This window comes from Brachypodium distachyon, chromosome 2 (genome assembly GCF_000005505.3).
Source record: "Brachypodium distachyon strain Bd21 chromosome 2, Brachypodium_distachyon_v3.0, whole genome shotgun sequence".
NCBI classification, from domain to species: domain Eukaryota; kingdom Viridiplantae; phylum Streptophyta; class Magnoliopsida; order Poales; family Poaceae; genus Brachypodium; species Brachypodium distachyon.
This window is the reverse complement of record NC_016132.3, coordinates 50,076,042-50,099,007: the sequence shown is the minus strand read 5'-3', so window position 1 is coordinate 50,099,007 and position 22,966 is coordinate 50,076,042. Positions and strand designations below refer to the sequence as shown.

General features: G+C 45.7%; 1 protein-coding gene and 1 long non-coding RNA gene across 5 annotated transcripts; one reads left to right on the top strand and one right to left on the bottom strand.

The window, feature by feature from the left end:
- The first annotated feature begins 13,432 nt into the window (after positions 1 to 13,432).
- On the top strand, positions 13,433 to 14,760 carry LOC100822543. Its single transcript, XM_010234051.3, has one exon. It carries the CDS (start codon positions 13,937 to 13,939, stop codon positions 14,507 to 14,509), a length of 573 nt encoding a protein of 190 aa, XP_010232353.1. The 5' UTR covers positions 13,433 to 13,936; the 3' UTR covers positions 14,510 to 14,760.
- Positions 14,761 to 18,831: 4,071 nt separating this feature from the next.
- LOC104582869 lies at positions 18,832 to 20,582 on the bottom strand. Of its 4 annotated transcripts, XR_002963977.1 has the most exons (5): positions 20,132 to 20,582; positions 19,810 to 20,002; positions 19,636 to 19,713; positions 19,283 to 19,375; positions 18,832 to 19,064 (listed from the first exon to the last, which is right to left on the bottom strand). It is a non-coding gene; the product is annotated as an uncharacterized LOC104582869 (long non-coding RNA). The 4 variants fall into 4 exon arrangements; XR_002963976.1 differs by having other exon boundaries at positions 19,283 to 19,713; positions 20,132 to 20,580; XR_730914.3 differs by lacking the exon at positions 19,810 to 20,002 and having other exon boundaries at positions 20,132 to 20,578.
- Between the last annotated feature and the right edge of the window lie 2,384 nt (positions 20,583 to 22,966).

Sequence of the window (22,966 nt, the reverse complement as noted above, 5' to 3'; positions counted from 1 at the left end):
CTCACCGGAGCGAAAACGGGAGGGTGGCCTCGAGGAATTTTTTCCGGGGAAAACAGACACACTGGCATTACTGAAATCAAGGAGGCACACAGACACGCTCGCTACGGCGCTACACTGTGACTGTACTGCTAATATCCTAGAACTGCGATTATAACTGGTTGTCTCGTAGCGTGGGATAAAAGGTTCGCTGCTATCTGTAGCATTTCACAGGCATGAGTGGTGGCGATGCTTTGCATACTTTCATGGTCCATGCTGCCTCCAGCTCCAAGTCTAATTAAGCAACCAGCTGACAGCTAAGAGGTGAGGTGGCCATGCATCAAGGCATCCGGTAGGTGTTGACCGGTGACTATTCATGCGGATCTGACGAGGAATTTGCTGGCGCGTAAAGAGAAAGCTAGCACTTGTTTGCAACGGTAAATTGTGACTGATGACGGATGACCCCAAGTGAAATTAACACATCTGCTCCCGGTCCGTAGTACTACTAGTACAGACTTGACACAGACAACTGAAACTGAACACCTTGGCTCGCATCGTATGTATCTGGCGAACGTTTCGCAGAAAGCTTAATGCGGGCAACAAACATCAGCTAGCGTGCGTACTGTCGAACTGCATGCAGAAAAGCGCACTGAAGTCTGAAGATGGTGCCGTACCTAGACGCTTTCAATTCAGTGTCGTATACGCATGAGCCTGCGGCACTGAAACCACGACAAGTACTTACAAACGGAAAGAGTACTGTACCTGCAACGGTTAACGGGAACCACGGGCAAACGTACCGTTACTACGAGCCGATCACGTACGACACGGCAGTAAATTCTTGCACCGCATGAGCCCAGGCCAGATCATGTACGCAGGCACGGACGGACGGACGGGGAAAGGATCAACGGAGATCGAGGCAGCGTATGAATGAATCCTGTATTCTGTTCAAGGATCGCATGAAAGAGAGGTGGGGTTTCAAAGCGCTAGCTCCGCGATCCACCACGGCTGTCGGTCGGGCGGTCCCCCGGCCGGGTCATCATGTGCGACGTGCCGACTGCCGACGTATAGGTTGCTCCCGTGAGGCCCCGAGGCCCGTCCTTTCCTGTGGTCGTTTCACTCTCCTCCCTCGAAGCTGTAGATCGACTGTGTCTGTCTATTCACGACGTATTACCTGCTGGTTAACTGTACGTACTGGTGGGTATAATACATGTTCGGTAGCTGATCAATTGTTGTTCCGTCGTCAGGTATGGACGTACGCCTGCAATGCAAGTTGTTCGGGGCTCTCTACCGACTCGTCACCGTGACGTCTGGTACGTGAACTGCTGAGCAAAATTTGCATGGCGCAGGATCGGCAACGGTGGTTTAACTTTCCTTTGGTTCTAGAAATGTTCGATTCTCGAAAAACTTATGACCGATCGGTTCCTCGAAAAATTGGGAACCGAAATTTTTTGGAATCGAAAATTTGTCGGTTCTATCCGAACAGGACAGAAACACAGACTAGCAGCACGTCAGGAAAACAAAATCGTGAAGAGAAAAGTCGCCATAACGAAGGCTGGTCCTCGCGTGGGAAGATTATGGTAGGGCTCCGGGCGCGGGAGATGAAGAAGGCCGGAGAGAGGCGACTACTCGCCGGCAATTTACGGAGGTGGTGTCCGTGGCGGCGTCGGCGCCGGCGCGTTGCATGCTGGGAATCGGGGAGAAAAGGGGATGGGAATCCTTTTTCCTTTTGGGCTGGGCCTAGTGGGCTGGCACGGAGGGATAACACTTGTAAGCCTTTTTTTTTTCCATCATTACCCGAAGTTCTAAATATGGTTTTTCAAGATGTTAGCTTTTGGTTCGGGATTTTGGTATTCCTCCATTCAACAGAGTATGTCTCAATTTTGACTAAAATTTAAATACATCTATACACTATGTCATGTCTATATACATCCAAATTTTGACAAACTTGAGACATCTTTTTTGTTAGACTGAAGGATTTCTTTTCTTTTTTTTCGAGGGAACGGTCTTCGTTAATATGGCCGCCCCTGCTGTAGAAGTTGCAGCAGGTTTTGCAATGGTCCATGGGCCTTTACAATGGGCCGTCGAGCTTGTCATTCTCCTTTTGCCCTTGAGTGGACTAGGCTGGCTCGGAGCTACTTGGAGTTGGGCTAGAACCCATCTGGAATCTCTGTGCTCAGCGGCACAGAAAAAAGCAGAGGACTGATTCTCAAAAGAAAAGAAAAGAAAAGCAGAGGACCCCCAAAAAAGCAGAAGAAACGGAGGACTGGAAAATAAATTGCTAAGTTAATATTGTCAGCTTCTCACCATGATCAACAATAAAGGACACACTGGTGCCTGACTGTCTGTACATCTAGACATCTACTTCTTTCACAGAATCACGAGAGGCACTAACAAGTACTACTACTTGTCGAGACTGACAGCACAACATAAGCTCGCAGGGTTAGCGGCTGGGAACAACCAAGAGAATACTACACCAAACATTCATCCTGCTGAGAACACCTGAAAAATGACATTTCAGACGCAGCATCCGAATACAATTCTTGTGTGACGACGAAACAGTTCTCGCATGTGGTGTCTAAACAAGAACAATTCTTTAGTCTTAGAATCCAATGCAATGCAATTGCAAGAACTAACCTTTTATATTTGGGATACGATACCCTCTGTTATGTGATTTACCCTGACCACATGGCTGAGGCACCTACCAGGCTACCACCAGGAATTCAGAATTCCATCCTTGCAAACAGTGAAAGTGAGAGAGGCTGCACCACTGCACTATATATATCACTATCACTGGTGAGTAAGTAAAGTTAATATCCATGTATAGGCAGACATCAAGGACAAACCAGCAAAGAAATGGCTGCAACGATCTAACCTGTAGATCGGCCAGATACAACGCAGAGTGTACCTTTAGGTGGAGATGGATGGGTCGATTTTTAGACGGAAAAAAGGAATGGAAGTAGAGGAAGGTGCTGGGATGTTGAGAAAAGGGAGCCTGAATGCATGTCACTGACGAGATGATCTTCAGGAGCTCCCGACGTGAAAGCAAATACCCAATCGAACTTTACAAAGGCACGGACATATTCCACCCATCAGCGGAAATTATTCGAACCGAACTGTTGAACCAAGTGGGGGCAAGCAGGCAGTAGCCATTACCACGGCATTTTCACAAACATAATTGCACAGATGATGTAAAGGCATATCGTCATAGCAAGATGACACTCGTACATCAACATCTAACAAATCTCCTATCTGTATTTAACAGTGGTACCTGCCCCCACGTCACGTCTCTCTGTACTTAACAGGCGTGTGTGTGCCTCGAACGGTTCGTCCGGCCTGGCGGCCTGCTGTATTTAGCTGAAACAGACGATCGATAGCTAGGCCCCCGTCAGAACCGGAAATCGCGCTGCTAATTGAACCCGGGAACGTCCCCGTGCGCGCAGGTCTATCAGGCTTCAGGCCATCTGGGTAGGCAACCACACACACGTACGCCCCACCATGATCCTCGTGCATAAGAGTGGAATTTCTTGCAGACTTTATATTTGCAGAAAGTCGACCACCCTATCTAAATCTGGATACCATAAAGACAGAAAAAGTTGAGGAGAGAGGGATAGAGATCGAGTGAGAGAGAAAAAAAGAAGAAGCTATATCGGCAACGGCAGCGAAGAACTCGAGTTCCATCGCTCTCCGGGGAAAAGCAGCAAGCAATGCAAGGAGGGTGTGGCGAAAGTAAACCTCTCCTCCCAATCCTCAAAAGGAGATACATAGATGCTGCTAGTGCTACCTAGCTCCTTGTAGGCCACATTAGCATTGTCCATATATCCATGGAGTTCTATATATCAGCATGCATGCATTCAGCAATCAGCACTGTGTCTGTGTCTGCGTGTGAGTGAGTGGGTGAGTGAGTGAGTGAGTGAGTGAGTGAATGAGTTGATGTAAAGCTAGCATCGCGTTCCCTCTCCCTTTTGTTCGATCGCATGCCCGTGCCCGTGCGTGGATTGCAGCATTTGACTGCGACGTGGGAGCACTAACTCGCTGGCCGTATGCATGTAAAGTTTGGCCATTGTTTAGGCATTGACTTTTGTCGGGGCGCAATCTGTACGCCCGGCCCCGGCCCGGCAGGTCCCCCATGATCGAGAGCACTCACTCACTCACTCGATCCTTAGCTACACTAGCCAGTACATGCATCTTTTAATTTGCAGCGCAGATGGACGGAGCGAAGCTGCATGCACGCTCTTTAGCGGATGGATGAGATGCCCAAAAGGCGGTTAAAAAGCTGGAGCTCCCCCGGGATAAGATCAGATCGGTTCATCATGTGGATTCTGACCGCCTGGCCCCGGGCTACTGGTGGAGCTAGCCTAAGCTGGGGGGGAGAGGATATGGAATTGGAATCCATAATTGGCGTGTCATGAGCTTGGAAGGGCCATGCATGCACGTTTGGCGATGGATCGCCTGCGCGGCACGCGGCGTCGCTCGTCCGCGCGGTGATCGACTCCAGCTTTCTGGTGAAAGCGACGGCGCAACTGGGGCAATCGAGCGCGTCAGGGCCTCGCTCGATCAGGGCCGGACGAGAGGTGGGGGCCGTAATCGCCGGATCGATCGGGGGCTCCCTGGAATTATTGGGTTTTTGTGGCCTAGTGCTGCTCCGGCGGTCCGGCCTACCGACTCTCCCTAAAAACCAAAGTAGGAGTACAGGCTTGTGCAGGGGATCTTTAAAAAAAGACAAGCTTTGTGCAGGAGTGGCGTTAATACTTTAGTTAGTTCGCTGTTGCCGCGCGCGCTCCAGTCCAGTCGATCAAACCGCTGTGCTGCTGGGTTCCCATCCCATGCCGCGGACGTGACAAGCGAGCTGTGATCGCGTCGGCACTACATGCTGCGTGCCATTCCGTATGGCTTTGTCAGGTTTGTGCAATGATACTGGCATATGAATACTTCGATAATCAAGACTCATATCTCTCCCAGAAATATAGGAAAGAAGAGCGGAAGAAGAGGAACTCTTCTGATTTGGATTTCAAGTGGAAGTGTGGCTAGCGCGCTAGGCCGGCTACCTTTGGATTTCATCGCTATCCGTGCAGAGCCTTCCAGAGGTATTTCCAGCTTCTGTCGATGTCAGGTCAAAAAGAGCACAACTATCCAGAGCCAAAGATTGGGAGAGGTTTAATCGCTTCCACCTAAGAGCCAGTTAAACAAACTGAATTATGAATTATAAGAGGGACGTTTCGCCACACGCTCAAAGTGCGATTCAGTCAGGTTCCTTGGGGTCGGGGTTTCCAGGCCAGATATTTGCTAAATGCATCGAATGGGCTCCGGTGTCCTGTTGCATATTCCGGTGGCATGTGCATCAGCACACTGGCAGGGCTAGCTTAGCTCCAGATGATCGATAGACGACAGCTTATCGTAGTCGTCGCCAGTCTTAGCTGATCGGTCGATCGAATGCAACTAATCTGTCAATATAGAAGTTGAGACCTGTGACCACAGACACCTAACTGACTGATAGAGCCAACTCTAATACTCGGTCCCCTTTCAAAGGCAAGGATGCACTGTAACGCCTGACTCCAACACAGTGTTGTTAATCAACATCCTCGTGACTAATTTGCGTGCTATAAGATCCAATCTTCTCGAGAAAGATTAACTCAGGCAGTATGAATACTTGTCAGGTTAGGTATAAGCAACAAAAGAAACTCAGGTAGTATGAATTGTCATTGATAAAGCTAGCACTGTCTTTCAAGAAAAAAGAGGGAGAAAGAGAAAGAGAGGGGTCATTCTATCATGGATAATCCAATTATCTACAAATGCCCAGTGTGCTTCGACATGGACACAACATATTTAATGGCCTAATCATAGAGGTTCGCTTCCTACACTTGAGGAAAAAAAATAGATAAAAGGTGTGAAGCAAAGGAGACCACGCTTGCAGAAGAGAAAGAAAGAAAGAAAGAAAGAAAGAAAGAAAGAAAGAAGAATATACATGAATATAGATGACATACTACAAATTTTGTTGGGTGTGGGCATGAATATAAGCTAATATCCTGATTCTTGTGCGGTATCTTTTGAGTTAGAGTAAATTTAACAAAACCACACTTTCTGTGATTAGGTTTAAACGAATCATAATCGTCGTTAATTGCCTCACAAAACCACCGTTCTTCAGACGGATATTCTCACATAACCCAAACCTGCAAGATTAAGATTGTTGATAGTGTTTCTGATAGGCCAGGCCCACATATGTCATTAGACACGTTGTCGGGCTGGCTCGTTTTTTTACCTCACCAGATCCAAACCCTGACCAAATATGTAATTTTTGGGTTTTGACGTGGCAAAAGAAAACACATGCCAGTATGACCATGTGTCAGATGACATATGAGCCTCTGTTTGAAAGGCCGTCAATCTCCCTAATGTAGTAGATTTGGGCTACGTGAGAACGTCTGTCTGAAACTGTTAATGATAGATGTGGTTCTTTAAAACTCTAACCACAGAAGATGTGGTTTTGCGAAATATACTGTTCGAGTTACGTACATTTCCCACTCGTCGTCGCTTTTGGGCAAACACCAGACAGTAGTTGTGTTCCGATTATCTCCACGAGAAGATGCATGCCTCTCTAACTGAAACCACCAATACCAGTACTATTAACAAGGAAGCATGAGCATCATCGTGCTATCTCCTATCCTGTCGGAGAGTTGCGGTTCGCCACGGCATATCCTGTGGCTAAAAAGGCAAATCGCGCACGCGAAAGAGAAGAAAAAGATGGCACCCGTTCGGATCCTGTCACCTCAACTTTGTCTCGACACTATCTTTTCTTCAATAAAAGACTTTGTCTCGAGTCGACGGCTCCGAGAACCGATGATGTGGTTGCTAGTTGTATTTAACGACTCGTACGTGCATCGCCTGATTGGCACGTGTTCACAAAGCTGTACCTTATGTCTTCACGGCCACGGGAGCGCGTCTTGTGGGTCTCCGGATCAAATCTGTACTGCTCCGTATGTTTTGGCCGACACTTCAGTTGCTTAGTTCACGGCTGACTCTTTCATATCATAAGGTTAAAGGTCTTGAATTTAATTTACACTGGTCTACAGCATTCTCCACATATATTCGTTTCACGAAGCTAGGAATTTAGCCTTGGTACATGTACGGTGCATGCAGATAGAGAGCGCACTGAACGCACGTGCAGGCCGGTTTCGAAAAGCATTAATCGTATCGTCATCAACCGAACGTGGTCCTTGGGGACCAAATCGTGGCGACCAGGGCGACGGTGATGTCGGTGTCAGTGACTCAGTGTCACCGCCTTGGATCCACGACATGACGCCGTCCCCAATCTAGTACTGTAACACAGCAACTCTCTGTTCCTGAGGTTCAGTGGCACTGGCACGTACCGGAACACAGCAACTCAGTCAGAGATGCATATGCATGGATGGATGGATCGATCACCTTTCAACCCACTGGTGCTAGCCGTGTGGTTTCTGACATCGAGAGACCGGGCTGCAGAGTACAGTGTTCTGCCTTCCGGTGGTTCAGCTCACTTGGCTCTGGTCTGGTATTGTTGTACCCCGGCCCTCCATTTCTCTAGCCGGGCTTGGATATTTTCCACCTTTGCATTATCCGTGCGGGATGTGTCATCCTGTCTTCGGAGGGAAATATTCCCTTGGAATTGTTAAAGCTTACCTAGCTACCAGTGTTCGAAATTTCAGAAGGACAGACGTCTCGCAGCCAGGGATGGCATGTTACACCGGCAGGGCAGTATATAGGCTGCCCACTGTAGAGTCGACAACACCGACGTCACACGAGAACAAAACAAGTGACATTTTTGGAGAAAAAGAGGCCGGGCTACTAGCACGTCCGTTAACCACCAAAGGTCTCACATATCGCTATCGCCTACCGCGCAAAGCACATGCAAGCTAGTGCACAGTCAATGTACTACTGCTGTGCGTGTCCATTCATCGGTCACGCCTCCTCCTCTCCTTCCTAGCTAGGCTAAATTAAGCAGGCTTGGTTAGCGCAAAACGCTGGCGCAAGCGGCTCGGCCGCGCAGCTTAATTCACGAGTTCCAACAGAGGTCCACGCGCCTCCGTCTTTGCAATCTTGTCTTTCTTGCCGACCGCAGCCGCAGCGTGCAGGCTCGTGCACCGGCGCCGCCGCCGTTGAACGACACGCAACGCATGCATCGTCCACACCGGAGAATATCGCACGAGGCCCACACACATAAGTCGCGCTCCAGTCCTGGCACGCCAAGTGTCCTGATTAATAGTATTCCTCCGTCCACGGCCATATGCCAATCCGTCTCGTGGGTTATCACCATCTCCGGCCACCTTTCTCTGTTCGCTTCGTTTCTCTTCCTTCTCTGTCCACCCGGTTCACTATTTGGCTTTCTTTCTCTTTCCGCGTCAAGAGGGGAAGTGCTCGCTGGCTAAGACAATCGAACGAACGTATTTACCGTATTGCGTAGGTGTATATGTACTGCACGCAAGTGTACTAGTGTTGCCAACCTTCTTCAGTGCTTTCTGTCTGCTATCGGCACGTCCCATGAACCGCACGAGCCACGAGACCGACCGCTCCGGTGGCTCCCCTCATGTGAGTGCTGACACCGTCGTGTACGTGTCCTGTGCTCCTGGGTCCCTGGCGGCATACATATCTCGTAGCCAGCAAATTTAACTCCTGCACGCATCAACACATTAACTTACATACTCCTTCTGTTCCGAAACAAATGTCTTATACAATTTCATGTCACTTATTTTTGGATGGACGAAGTACAATTTAATAATAATCTCTCCGTTTCATATTAAGTGACTCAAATTTATCCAGCTATGAATGTATCTAGATACATGTAATATTTCGTCACTTGATATGGGACGGAGGAGTATAAGGTTGAATTTCACTTTTTACCCTCTACGGGTTTTCATAAAGTTTATGACACATTTTTACCTCATGTAGCACAATTTTCTTTTTTATCCCGTTTAAGAAACTTATGACACGATTTTACTCTTTTAAGATTTTTGGTTTCAGGGCTACATGATGGATCTGCCTTGGAGGTGTATCTTCTGAATACATTTTGTGAAACCCCAGGTTTCTAAAACTCAAATTACATATTTCTAACACCATATATCACAAAAATAATACAAAGTCTTTATTGCAAACAAGTATTTTGAAAATTTCAAAGAAGTCATTTTCAATTTTACATTTCAGCCCTTGGACAATTTCTTAGCAGCCAAGAAATCCTCTTGTGGGCCCAAGTGCATGGATGCCATTTGTCACTTTGTGCTTGCCATTTGGCACATTCCAGCACACACGTGTGCGCCATGCATTCTTTTTCTCCAACACCTGTCATCATGGTACACAATACAATACACCCTATAAATAGGGAGTACTTTTTTTTTCTACTGTGACCTTTTCACCACCTTTTCACCGAACACTTTCCTTCACCTGGCTCCATTGCTGCTGCTTGCTGTTGTGTGCTGCTGCTGCTTCCTGTTATGTGCTATTGCTGTGTATTGAAGGTAAAATATAATGTCACTTTAATTTGCCTTTGCATGCTCTTGAATGAAATTGCCGACACATTACCGTGGATTAAAATGCATGTCTGAGTAGTACATTAAGTGATTAGAAGTAAAACACAATGCTTAAGAGAAAATAATATCCTCACCCTGCTACTGTTTAGAACTAGATCACATAATCACTTTGCTAGATTAATCACTATTTTGTTTGCTCTTGTGTGCATCTGCTTGTTCACTAGAATTTAGCACTTAGATACATGGCAGTACATTGTTAGGATATATTTCACCCTAGTTTATCTGCATCTTTTTGTTCTCATGCACATGGTGTTGAGTTACTAAATCAAATCCTCTGCATGTTAACAAGTATTATCTTTTTCAAAAACGAACAGAACATAGTCAGCTCAAGTAAATCAAACAACACTCACATATTAATTTTTTCTTAATTGACCACCTAATACTACAAGCAACCACGGAGAGTAGAACTTGCTGTCAAGGAGAGAGAGGGACTTAACTTGTCTGTTAGGAGAACTTAGCAGTAGGCCGCGCGCGCCGGACTGCCGGTTCCAACGCCGGCGAGCTGGGGAGGAGGAAGTGTAGCCCCAGCTTCGCCGTCGCCGGTGACGGCGCCTTGACGCCATCGCACCTCCTTATTGGTATTGTAGCTCAGCGTGTAGACGAACAGTAGGTGGAGGAGCACCGTGGTAGCAGGGAGACGACATGGTGGACCTCGCCGGAGCCGAGGTAGACGGCGCCGGCCATGGTAGCCCAAGAACTAGGTTTACAAATTTGGGACGAGTAGATGTCGATTGGTAGAAATTAAGTTGGGGATCTAGTAGAGGAAGGAGAGAGGAACCCGGAGCTGGCCTCGTAGTCGCCAGACATGGCCGGAGCAGGGAGATCGAGCTGGTGGCGGCGTACTGTGCTCGCTCGGGAGAGAACGGGGAAAGAGAGGCAGGGAACGAGAGGGGAAAAAAGGAGGAGGAGGAGAATAGATGCGGTCGGTGAAGTTTGTCTGCGGCAGTGCTTTATTGTTATTCTTATTTTTTATTTTTTGCCTTCACAAATCGATGACACGCTGAGTGGATTAGTACTACTTGCTGCTGGCTTCTGCTCACACACACACATACACACACATGTTTATTCCTCTCATCTGTTTGGCTTAGATATAGAATAGGAAAACTAGTGTAAGTTGTTGCACGTATGTTTTTTATTTTTATTTTCCCTTATTACTTTGTTGGTTAGAAACTTTTGTTAAACATGTGTATGAATTAAATATTAGGAGTTGACTCTGGACAAGTAGGATACCCGGACGGTATTTCTGAGTTGACCGGAGCGGTACCAGGCAAGTCGCATCCCTTGAACATGTCTTCGAAAATGATTTATGAAACTCGGCTTATTTCGAAATTCTTGCATGCCACCCAAAAATAAGATCTATAAATAAATATGTAAGTGGATCCGGTGGATCCACTAGTATGGTCAGTACTAGGTGGGCCGACCCGGACAGGGTTACGGCTTAAGTGTAATTCGGTGGGTAGGGAGCTCAGTGTTCGGAGCAACCCGGATAGGGTTGGCGGAAAGTCAGAGCTCTTCTACATAGGGAAATCATATAAGGACAAACCAACTGGCGCTTACTTCAAAAGCGGCGCAGGCCGTACCGACCATAGACCTGGAATGGGACAGGCTGAGCCGAACCACGCCAAGTAGCTGCCTCTGCCCGGGTGAGAAGGTGACTGTAGCCGGGTAGGTGCAGACACCCTAGGGCGGGACCTACCGGTTAGGGGTCTCGATCCGCGGGCCTACGTAAGGCAAGGTGTCGAAGCAGAGGTAGTGTACGGGCTGGTTCTGGTTCTGGTTCCTTGGTCTAGTCGTGTGCATATGATTAGTGCACCGACGAGTATTGACCAAGTGATGCTATGGGCAAAGCAGTACACCTCTGATCAGAGTTAGATGTGATATCACTCCTAGCTTCCGGGTTTGGAAGTGCGTCGTGTGGGTTTTCCTCTAACACAGGATGTAAGATCCCACGTCGATCTGCTGCTAGTAGATTTTTTCAAATAAAATATGGTTTCCAAAAAAAATACTAAAAGAAATAACTTATTTTCGAATATAATTATTTTTGATCTGACGGCTTGATGGTCGTCAAGTTAACTCATGCATAATGATTTCCCGCGACTTGTGGAGTACATATTTTCATACATACTCAGCCTTGCTTCATATGTTGTTTTCAGAACCAATGATCATGGTGAGCCCCGACGAGGTAGAGGCCGGTACTTATGATGAGTCCGGTCCTTACTATGAATATGCTGAAGTGGAGTATGAGTATGAGGATGCTGCTAGCGAAGATGATGTTGCGTAGACCACCAGGAGGGTAGTTCAAGATGGCCTAATAATGTCTAAATTAGAGGCACCTCTTGCCATAGTGAGACTTGGAGACACTTTGAATGTTCTTGTAATAAGACACCGTCTGCGAACGGTGAAGGTTTCTATTGTACATGCTACTGTTTTCCTCAAGTTGATCTTGTGGCAACTCTGTACGTGGCGATTCTGTCGTTACGCTGTCGTTGTCAGAGGTAACGGGGCGTCACACATTTTCCATGAGAAGTTTAAAATTTTAGCAACCACATTTTTTGGAGGTCACATTTTTTGTGAAGCTTTGATGAATTTTAACCAGACTTATATTGCAGATTTGAATTTTGTTTAAATCCTGATATAATGGTCTGACATGTCAGATCTACGTGATGCTACTCAATGTTGTCGTCCATGAGCTATTGTGGCTTAGTAAGGCTATAGCGCGCGGGTGATCCCTGCCTAGTCGGAAGTAAGGTTCAAAATTTCAATGAAATTTGAACAAAACCTTCTTCTTTTTTTGGTAATTGCGAGCACTGAAATTCTTCTACATTGAAACTTCGAACAAGTTTCAAGCAATTTTTAAATTCTGAATTTTAATTTCAGCCAATATTCATTTAATTCAATATTTTTTGTTCAAGATAATACCAATGGTTTTTTTAATTTCGATGACCTTTGAAAACCCAGTGTTGCAAAAATTTAAACATTGACCAGAAACTCATTCATAAGATGTGCCTTGGTTGCCAGATACCATGCAGGACTGCATATGGGACACCTCTTTTAGGATGGCCAAAATCTTGAAAAGGGTAAAACTGTGTCAAAAATTACTTAAATAGGTTGAAATGAAGAAATTTTGGCTAAATCGGGTAAAATGTGTCACAAACTTTCTTGAAAGGGGTAAAGTGTGGAATTCACTCTAGTAATAATAATTGCACTTAGTAACATTATTTTAACATGAATTCATGCAGTGTGCTACTCAAAAGCCCAGGCCACTAATTGTTCGCTTCATGGAAGGACATATTTGTCGTGTATATTTATCTTTTCTGGCTTTGAAATACATGGCATGGCACATCATGCCGCTTTTGTCCAACGTCTACTTATTTCGTACAATGTTCATACATACATGTAGGCATGGACCGATGTTGGATGCGAGACACAATTTCTTCTCGGATGGTATTTGTCCCCTAATTGAATGCGTATTTGTCCATCACAGGTCCCTAAATGAGAAACATATCAAGCCACCTCCAATCAGAACAACAGTGACGGCAGAATCTAAATATATGTGCGCGCTACGCAGTCCATGTATGCCCCCAAAATCACCACACGGTACGTGGCAGATACACGCATGCAGATTACATTCCCCATTCCCCCGTCCTGTTCCACACTATAATTAAGCTAGGTATGCACCAAACTGAAAAATTACAGGCTATCCTCCACCCTCAGGTATACATGATGAGCCCATGAAAACCAGCCCGGCCGGCCCCTATGGCCCTAACCAAAGTACAAGGTTGAGGAGTAGCAATGATTTCGGCAGAGGGGCCCCACTCAAAGGCCAGAAGGATAAGAGAAACATATAAATGAAGTGATAAAGTAGAAGATGAATACACACATGACACATTATCGTCAATCCTACTTCTTCTTTCTACTACACATTAATCCAACAAGCTAGTAGTAGTGGTCTGTGGTAGATAAAGAGTAGTGGCACTAGTAGTACTGTTGAGCACTGCAACGGCCGATCAGGAAGGAGCTTAGCTCACACACACAGATACAACAGAAAGAGCATGCCGAACCAGTTCCTTCATAGCATACCATTGCGCAATACGCGTATCTGTATGTACCCCTGAGCTGAGGCGCTGAGCTGAGCTAGGATTCGTTCTAAGGTACCACTATATAAAAGCCGGAACATGCCCGCCTCAACAAAAAGACCCAAGACCAGGCGAGGTCTCTGGCTCGCCGGTACAGCGTGCACATCACCCAGCTCCTCCTTATCGTACCAGCTGCTACTCCGTACCTAGCTTATGAGCTAGCTCTCCAGCTCGGCGCAGCGCAGGAACCATCAGGGGCGTCCGGGCAGGAAGAAAATTAGGGAGATCGAGTGAGAGGTTATTGATCTAGCTTGATCAGTAGAGTACTCAGCCATGGAGACCATCCGTTGCTGCATCGCGTGCATCCTTCCTTGCGGGGCGCTGGACGTGGTGCGCATCGTGCACTCCAACGGGCGCGTGGAGGAGATCAGCGAGCCCGTACTGGCCGGCGAGATCATGAAGGCCTACCCCAAGCACGTCCTCCGGAAGCCGCCCTCCACGTGCCCCGCCGACGGCGGAGGCGGCGGCATCGTCGTCCAGAAGCCAGTCATCCTCCCGCCCAATGCCGAGCTGCAGAAGGGCAAGATCTACTTCCTCATGCCGGTCATGTCCCCGCCGGCGCCGGAGAAGAAGAAGCAGGCGGCGGCGAACCCGAATTCGAAGGGCCCTCCGCCTTCCGCGGCGCGGCGGCGGCGGCGGAAGAAGGAATCATCCGGCGGCGACACGCCAGCGGCGACGTCGTCCCGTGGCGCCGCGGCGGAGGGCGAGAAGGAGCGGCTTCTGGCCAACGAGAGGTACCTGTCGGAGATCATGAAGGAGAAGGCGTCGACGGCGAGGGACCGGCGGCGCGGGCGCGTGGCCGTGTGGCGGCCGCACCTGGAGAGCATCACCGAGGATGACTTGTAATCAAGCAAGGTGTTTGTTTTCCACTTTTTTTTACTTCTTCTTCTCCCATTTTTTCTCTAGTTTCTCTTTTGTTAATTCCTTGCTCGCGCTTTGTCTCTTTATTTTTGCCCATCTTTCTTTCTTTCTCCGGCCCGTCTCCTTGAGAGCATCATCCTCTCCCCTGCTCCCTTTACAGGGTGAATGATGCCTTTGTGAAGAAAAGATACTGATTTTTGCTACGGTCAACTTTTTCTCTTTACGATTTACTACTCGCTGCAGCTGTTTGCATTCCTTATTGTGTTCTGATCACCTGTAGAAGTGATGTGTAAAATCGCACCGACCGACGGATTTGGATATCCCCTTACTTTTCCGGTACAGACGCCATCCTCCCCAAAACTTGCTAATTCAAACTCTATTTCTCTTTCGTTTGTTCCTCTTGAAGAAAAGTACTCGTACCACCACTTGGGCTGTTGGGCACCACCAACTGGGGGCATTGATATTGGTGCGGTGCTTGTAAATTCCTCCGGAAATTTTAGTATTCCGTGCAGCGTCCTACATTCCATATTTCACTCCTCCTTTTGTCCTTGAAGATGGCAGCTGGGAGTGAGAGAGGGAGAAAGTGAGCAGAGCAGTGTGCACGTTGTCCTGATCATGATGAGTATATGAAAGTTCTGAACGCTAGTAATCAATGAGTAGACCAATCATTGCCAGCAAGGCCCCATCCCCCCTCCACTAGCAGAGCTCCCTCCTCTGATCCAGCTTTAAGCCGTGGTGCCATGGACACATACTCGCCACCCAACAACCGTTGCAACTACTGCTAAAAACTAAAGAGACGGGAAGATTAGGCATAAACCCGGCCCTGGCCTAATGGAGCTTATGATGACCCGTTAGCAGCTTCGCTTTTTCTTTAATGATTTTCGTTTATGTTGCTATTCTAGCTGCCGGCCAGTGGTACGTACTCTGGCGTTATGGATTTGATGTAAAGATGGGCGCGTACAATGTCTTCCTTCTCCTTATTTCTTTCCTGCTTCCATCAAACGGGAGCAAGAGGCCAATCACTCCCTTATCGTTCTACAATAAGGAGATGTCTTGTTTGCTCCTTGCCCACAAATCAGAGAAGCACACGTGGATAGTTGAACAGATTACCGGCCGGTCGGAGCAAAAGTCTAACATTAATGAACATGGATTATCTTCTCCTTTAGTTCGCTCATCGATTAGTAGAGCTGTAGTATATATTCTATGAGGATGTTCATGGATTAGTTGCACAAGGTAAAGGAGTATACATGATGTTTTGAATCATCACTCAGTGGACACTGGTAGTAGTATACATTAGAGTATGAATACACATGCAAAACAATCAATTAAATTAAAATACATATATACTCCACTACTACCAGTCTTGCTGGCGGCCGGGTTCAATTTAAATTCATGTAGTCCCTTTGTTTTTTTGCTGGAGATGTCCACTACATGATAACCATCTCCACGCACTCCGTTTGTTTAATCGTTCTTCCCCATGAGAATGCTGCTTGTGGTTTTCCTAGTAGCTAGGTTTCTAAGCTAACCTGTAGCCCTAACGGGGTGCATAATTAGTACTAGTTTAGCCCCTCCAAAAATTTCAGCTAGCAAGACCCCAGACCCCCATGCATTATTCATATACATATAACCAACTTGTGGAAATCTTGCAGAATCATTGCTTCAGAATTCGCAGAATGATTGTACAATTATAATACACTATCTGCTCATTCTGAAGGTTCCTTTAGCTTGCTGTAGCAGAAAGGGAAGTCCAGTGCTTTCTTCTTGTTATACGGTGAACACTAGGCATTTTTTCTCTCCCCAAAACTTAGAGAAACAAATACGTTGCTTAGCACCTTACTTCATTGCCTGCACATGCTAAACCATGCACCATGTATGATGGAGGACATGCAATTTCATAATGAGAGTCCAGTTGATAAGCTAGCTCGGTCCTTTTTGGCCCCAAAAGTGAGTTAATCAGTTGGCTCCATGTAGCAGCTATCCAAGCTTCTGAAGTTGTGATGTCCAACCCAATTTGTAATGCCAAGTGGTGTAGTGTGGTGTGGTAGAGCTGCTTGATGCCGGCGAAAGAGACCTTTAAGCATATGCCAAGCTCAGAAGCAATATTAATCGTGCATGTGTCCCTGAGCTCTTTTGAAGGGGTACTATAGCTAGCAGAAGGATGTTTATCTCAAATAGTAGCTAGGCGCCCTTTAGTTGTACTACACCACTACTATAAATTTCGAAATAAAAATAAAAATCTACACTAATACTATACCCCCCAGCTCGTGCCCACGACATGTAGAGGAACGTGAAGGTGTCGGCCTAATTATATTAGTTGGGTTCCCGGAGAGATCTTAATCAAACAGGCTTTAGCTCGCTTGCCAACTTAAAAGCTCGCGAGTCTGCATGTGTTAGCAAGTGGTTTGTAGCTAGGGTCACTTGCGATCGCAGGAACAGGGTAGGATTTCTACATTTAAACACAAGAATTTTGCAGGTGATACCTCTGGATAGTTCGTAGGAAACAAACACATAAATTTTGGAGGGATTTTTAAGAGGGGTAGAGAGAATATGTGTATTGGAGTTTTCAGAGGAAAAACAAAATGAGGTTTGAGCACACGTTAATATTTTTACGAAATTATAACCGGCCATAGGATTATTATTTTTCTAGCAAAATCATCAAATGCAAGCGTAAATTCATGCTCAAAAATAGAAAATCAGGTAAAATCTTTTACATGATAATGCATTTGATATCACAGGTTTGCTACAAGGTTTATAGTCCTGGCACCGCCATTGTATCTATGTGAGTAAGAGTTCTTGTCTGCCGTCGAGTTATCGTTGATGTAATTAAGAGTGGAAGAGGTAAATCTTTTACATGATAATGCATTTGGCATCACGGGTTTGTTCAAGTTTCAGAGTCCTGATACCGCCACTGTATGTGTGCATGTGAGTAAGAGTTCTTGTCTGTGCCGTCGAGTTATCGTTGATGTAAGAGTGGAAGAGGGTGTGTCTGCGAGCTGTAGCTGCAGAACCCAAAAAAAGTACTATTGATCTAGGCTTTGTGTGGGTCAAAATCTTTTCTTTATGTATGTGAAACCATGGACCACAGGCAGCATCATGGCAATCTTCCATTAAGCACAAGCTCACACACATAAGTTTATTACAATCCTTCTCTCTCTCTCTCTCTCTCTCACTCTCCCCCCTCCCTGGGTGGCCACCTTTTGATGTCAATTCTCAAATTGGAGGTCATGTGCCTGGAGGGACTTTTGGCTAAAAGCTGGAGGGCTCAACTGCTTCCATGTAAAAGTAGTCACCAAACCGATCTCAAAAGAGAAACTCAACGAGCCTATTACCTGCTAAGCTCGGTGATATGACATGACAGAGCCCCTAATTAGCGTACGTAATCCTCGAAACGCCCAAACCCTTTTAGTGCCTTCCTTTTCCGCACGGTATATCATTTGCTAATCACTGGAGCTTTCATAGGGTTTGCTATATTTCCATGCGTAATGGAAGCGGGTGCTGAGTGATTGAGCAATTGAACCTGCTTAAAAGTAGAAGTGACCGAGTTCCACAATATTTGTAAGGATCAAATCAAGAATTTATGTTTGCTGTTTTCGTGAGGCTGACATGCTATACATTGGGTGGAACCGAGGGTGGAACCGTGGAAGTAACAACTAGGTGATTCCCCACGGGAAATTCTATTGCTTTTGTGGGTCCATCTCACCCCTATTGCTTTTGTGTGGATTTGCCACAATCTCCGAACTAACCTACACCTGTACTTGGGCCACTACTAGAAACTAGAGTTTTTCCTACATCCAAATACCCTAGGTGAAAGGCAAAAACCATAGGTAAAGGAAACTAGAGTTTTTCTCACATCCAAATACCCTAGGTGAAAGGCAAAAACCATAGGTAAAGGAAACTAGAGTTTTTCCTACATCCAAATACCCTAGGTGAAAGGCAAAAACCATAGGTAAAAGCTTTACCTAGGGATTGTTCTAGGTAGAGGATACTAGGGATAGTATGGTGGGTAAAGAGTTGTTTACCTAGGGGCTTTCTGGCTAGCTCTAGGGAAACATTTCTTTACCTGGGACAAAAGATCTAGGGAAAGTTTCATCTTTGGATGCTCATGCCAGCATGTAAAGTAGACTGCCACACCAGTCCTCTTTCCCTAGAGGATTTTTCTACCATAATTTGAATTAAACTCTAGGGAAATCCCTATTGCCATCATTTGATTTTAAATTCATATCAACCATAATTCAAATTCAAATAGAACATAATTCAAATTGGAGGCATAAATCAAAACCGGAAGTAATGAAAAACACACCATGAAATTGAGTCAGATCTCATCCTTCATTCAAATAATATATAAATATGTATTATACATCATCATATCAGCAGCTACATTTTGTGCAAGTCAACTAGACTATAGCCAAAAAGATTGTATTAAAAATACACACAACAACTCCAGATTCAAGTTGTTGTTGGCTGCCCATTAGTGATAAACTGATATGCAGCAAGCTCCATATTCAAGACTCACAGACACATCTGAGTTCGCATTGTGGTCCTGAAAATAACATAGACAAAGTTTAGCTCCTGAAAATAAAGGTAAACATTTTCAGCAGCATTACACTTGTATAACAGACAAATTCCACAATGCACAGAGACACAAATTCCGAAGGAAAAATAATCCATCTCTGACTTTGGTCTGCAAACGTCAAAGCCATTGTAAAATAGGAAATTCCAGTGTACCAAGAAAGTTCCAGTGGTTTGGGGAGTACATACCAAGGCTGTTACCTTCCCAGAACTGAATATGATCCAAAATCTGATCCAGTTGTACAAGATTTGCACTCATCTATGGTGTTAGCGTTGCATGATCTGAAATATGCAGAAAATTGTTTATTTAAGATTCTGGAAGGCAGATTGATGATTCTCTGTTAGTAGTTAGTAATTACAATAAACTCAATAAAGCTAGGCATATGATCTACTCCCTACGTTCCATAATTCTTGTCTCGAATTTGCCTAAAAATGGATGTATCTATTCCTAAAAAGTGTCTAGATACATGTAATATTTTGACAAGAATTATGGAACGGAGGGAGTAGAACAGAAGGTCACAACCATCTTGATTATAGCAAACCTGCAAGAACAGTAGGGCAGTTGTTTGCTAGCTTGGAGAGAAAACAGATGGCAAGGCATTTTTTTACATCATAATGATCTGGAATAAAAGAGTACCATAAGAACGGCTGATTAGTGAGTTCATATTGAAAAAAAAAAACACATTCAACAAGAATACACTAGTAGATGTTGTAACCATCTTTGGGCTTCAGAGAGAAAGAAACACAATGAAACTACATATATAGTGATAGCTGTGTCATATGTACAAAAATAAAACTGTAAATAGGTGAGCAATATAAATGTATCCAGAGATTGACAATTTTATCTCTCAATTCATATCTGTTTGCTTGATTCTCTTTGGAGAACCATAAGTGCAATATTGGTCAGATCTGAGATTAACAGCACATAAAATTTCTTTCAACAAAGTTAATCGAATCAAGATTGTTCATGTCATCACATATGCTAAAATAACTAAAATCAAATAAATATGCTGCTGGACCAAATACGGAGAGACAAACCTTCGGAGGGTCACCATCGGTGGAGCCTCCAAGCTCCCTCCAGTGTCGCAGGTAGCTCCGGTGGCCTTCAGATCAGGAGGACGCTGCGTGGCTCCCAAACCACGGCAGGCGCAGATCCGGTGCCCTCACCGCGGGCGCCGCGGATCCGGTCCCCTCGCCGCGGGCGGCGTGGCTCTCCCTCACCATGGGCGGCGCAGATCCGGTCCCCTCACCGCGGGGAGAGCAGCTCCCTCACCACGGGCTGTGCAGATCCGGACCCCTCACCGCGGGAAGACAAGTGCGGCTGGCAAAGCAGGAACAACGGCAAGGGGAAGGGAAGAGAGGTCGGCAGGGGAGGAAGGGAAGAGAGCTGCAGGGGACGGCGACCTGCGCGGGGGGAGGATTCGTTGGAGGAGGAGAAGATCCCGCAGAGGATTTGGGAGACGGGGCTTCTTTTTTTCGGTAGAGGGCTTGGTCAATTATCCCTCGTGTTCAGACTGCCAAGTGGGGCCTGCTCCGTGTCCCTACACGCACGAGCCAATCCACCAGCGCGCCAAAGTGAAAAAAGGGCGGGGCATAACTTCTCTGCGAGACAACGTGGATTCTTCACCTACTGCCCAAAAACTGTAGGTAAAACGTTTTAATCAATTTTTTGAACAGAAACCATTCTTTACATAGAGTTCACTGTTGACAGCTTTACTATCCCACCGAAGGAAAATAAGCTCTAGGTGAAGGCATTGGCTTTACAAACTCTAGTTTGTAGCCTACGTCAACGTGAAGGAGTTGTCGAGCCACGGCGAGGCCCGTGGTCGTTGCGCCGCCGGCGCCATTCCCCTTCCTTTCCCGTGCGCCCGACTAAGTTACAGCAATCGTTACTTTTTTTTTTCTCATGCAACACAAGGTTTCTTTGGTGGATCTGGAACACCGGCCCATTGGAGACTCCTTCAGCCTTGACCTGGGCTGGGCCTTTTTTGGACACACACTACCAAAATGGCTGGATTAATTGCCACTAATAAGTGGGTTGGATTAATTAGCATAAAAGAAAAAAGCAATACGTCCGGAGAGAGCGTCAGAGCCGTACTAACTGGATTTAACGGACTGGATATTATTGATGACGTGGAAGCTTGTGCTTTGAGCTTGCAAACCTTAACTACACTAAGTGGGATGAACTTTATAGATATTAAAGATTAAAGATTACAGATACAATGTTGTGACAAAAATATATATTTTACGCTTCATCCCGACTCTGCACTTCGTGGCCCATATAAGCAACTAAATGGGTATCGAACCATCCCTAAAAAAAGAAGTCAGGTATCGAACTATGAAATCAAGTCCACAATTCCTCAGAGAACGACGGTACTTGCATTTTTTTTCCTGGGCCTGTCTCACTGCTGGAACAGGCCGGCATCCTGGGCTCCACCCATGTGCCCTGGCTGCCCTAACCGAAGCGCCCTAAAGTCCCTTTTCATTCCTTGAATCATTCGGCGTCCTTGCATAATCTGTGAAGCGATCTAGGCCACAAGTCTCCAATATTTTCCTCTCTCTCTAAAAACAAACGAGTCTCCGATATTTGTTTATTTTGCTTGCAAGGCTCTCTTGGGATTCTCCTTGCAAATCAATATATGGATAACTAGATAATATCCCGCGCGATGCTGTGGGAATTTGTAGTGATGTATAAAAATGAACTCATGTTTCATGATCATTTATGCAAAGATATATTTATTTAAAATTTAAAACTAAAAAGTTGTATTTCATGATCTAAAAAGTAGATAAGAATATTCTATTCCATGATTTTAGTAAGTGCTATGTCATCTAATACGTGCATAAACAAATAGAAGGTTGACATTCAAGGCTAATATGCATGTTCCCATGCGAGTAAATTAAAATATCTAGAGGTTGTGTACCTATGCCAGGATGACAGCAGACCTATCAAGCAATGGAGCACCAACTTTGCAGCAATAGCCCTTGAAAACAAATTGTTGATCACCTGTCACACTGGAGAGCAATCTGAAAAAAAAAAAAACATAAACTCCAAATTATAAGATGCTTGTTCTCACGCCTTCTTGCCTCCTTCGATCCCAGCCAGCCCATCCCATCCTCTATTCCCATCTCTAATGCTGGGCTAGCTGGCCTATTTTAAACCTTGGGCTAGGTGGGCTCTAAACGTTGGGCTAGCTGGGCTCTCTTAAACTTAGGCTCGGTAGCCAGCCTATTTCAGTTGCATGCACAAACTACAGAGCAGTACAGCCCGGTAGAAGGAGACGTGAGTGGTGATAATTGATCCTACGCGATGATGTGACAAATTGCTGACGTGCATATGTTGCATGTTTAAAAAATTAGGTTAGTGTGGATTTCCTATTTAGGTACGGAAGATTCCGGTGTAACAATAAGCTAATTAACATGACTAGACCCTAGCCACCGTCTCAAAGAAAGTTTTAATCTCCAACAGTTTCGCTCGTCGCTCGCAGACGATCTGGCATGAGTTGAGAGACTGGGAACCACAGGGCATATCATTTTGCTATTTTTCTGGTTAGGTTTGTGTGTTTTTCGCGATGACATCTAGAAGATTGGTGTCCTGGCTCCATCCTCGTTTTGCCTACTCCATGCAGTCATTGATTCTCACGACTCATCTTTTAGTGTTTTTAGTTTTTATCCTTGTAGATTCATCGATGAAGTAAGGGTTTTGTCGCCTGCCGTGATGCGTTCGATGGTGTTAGGTTCTCACTGTTTGAGGTAGGCGACTCACGAAGGCTTCTCAAAACCTATGCGGTTATTTCAGCTTGTGCAAGAATGGTGTCATGCAATTTCATCACCGGATAACCGTAGAAATGTCAAGATGCAAATGATGGATTTGGC

What these genes read in the sequence shown, in the direction of transcription:
- LOC100822543 (XM_010234051.3), top strand. Translation starts at nt 13,937, where the DNA reads ATGGAGACCATCCGTTGCTGCATCGCGTGCATCCTTCCTTGCGGGGCG.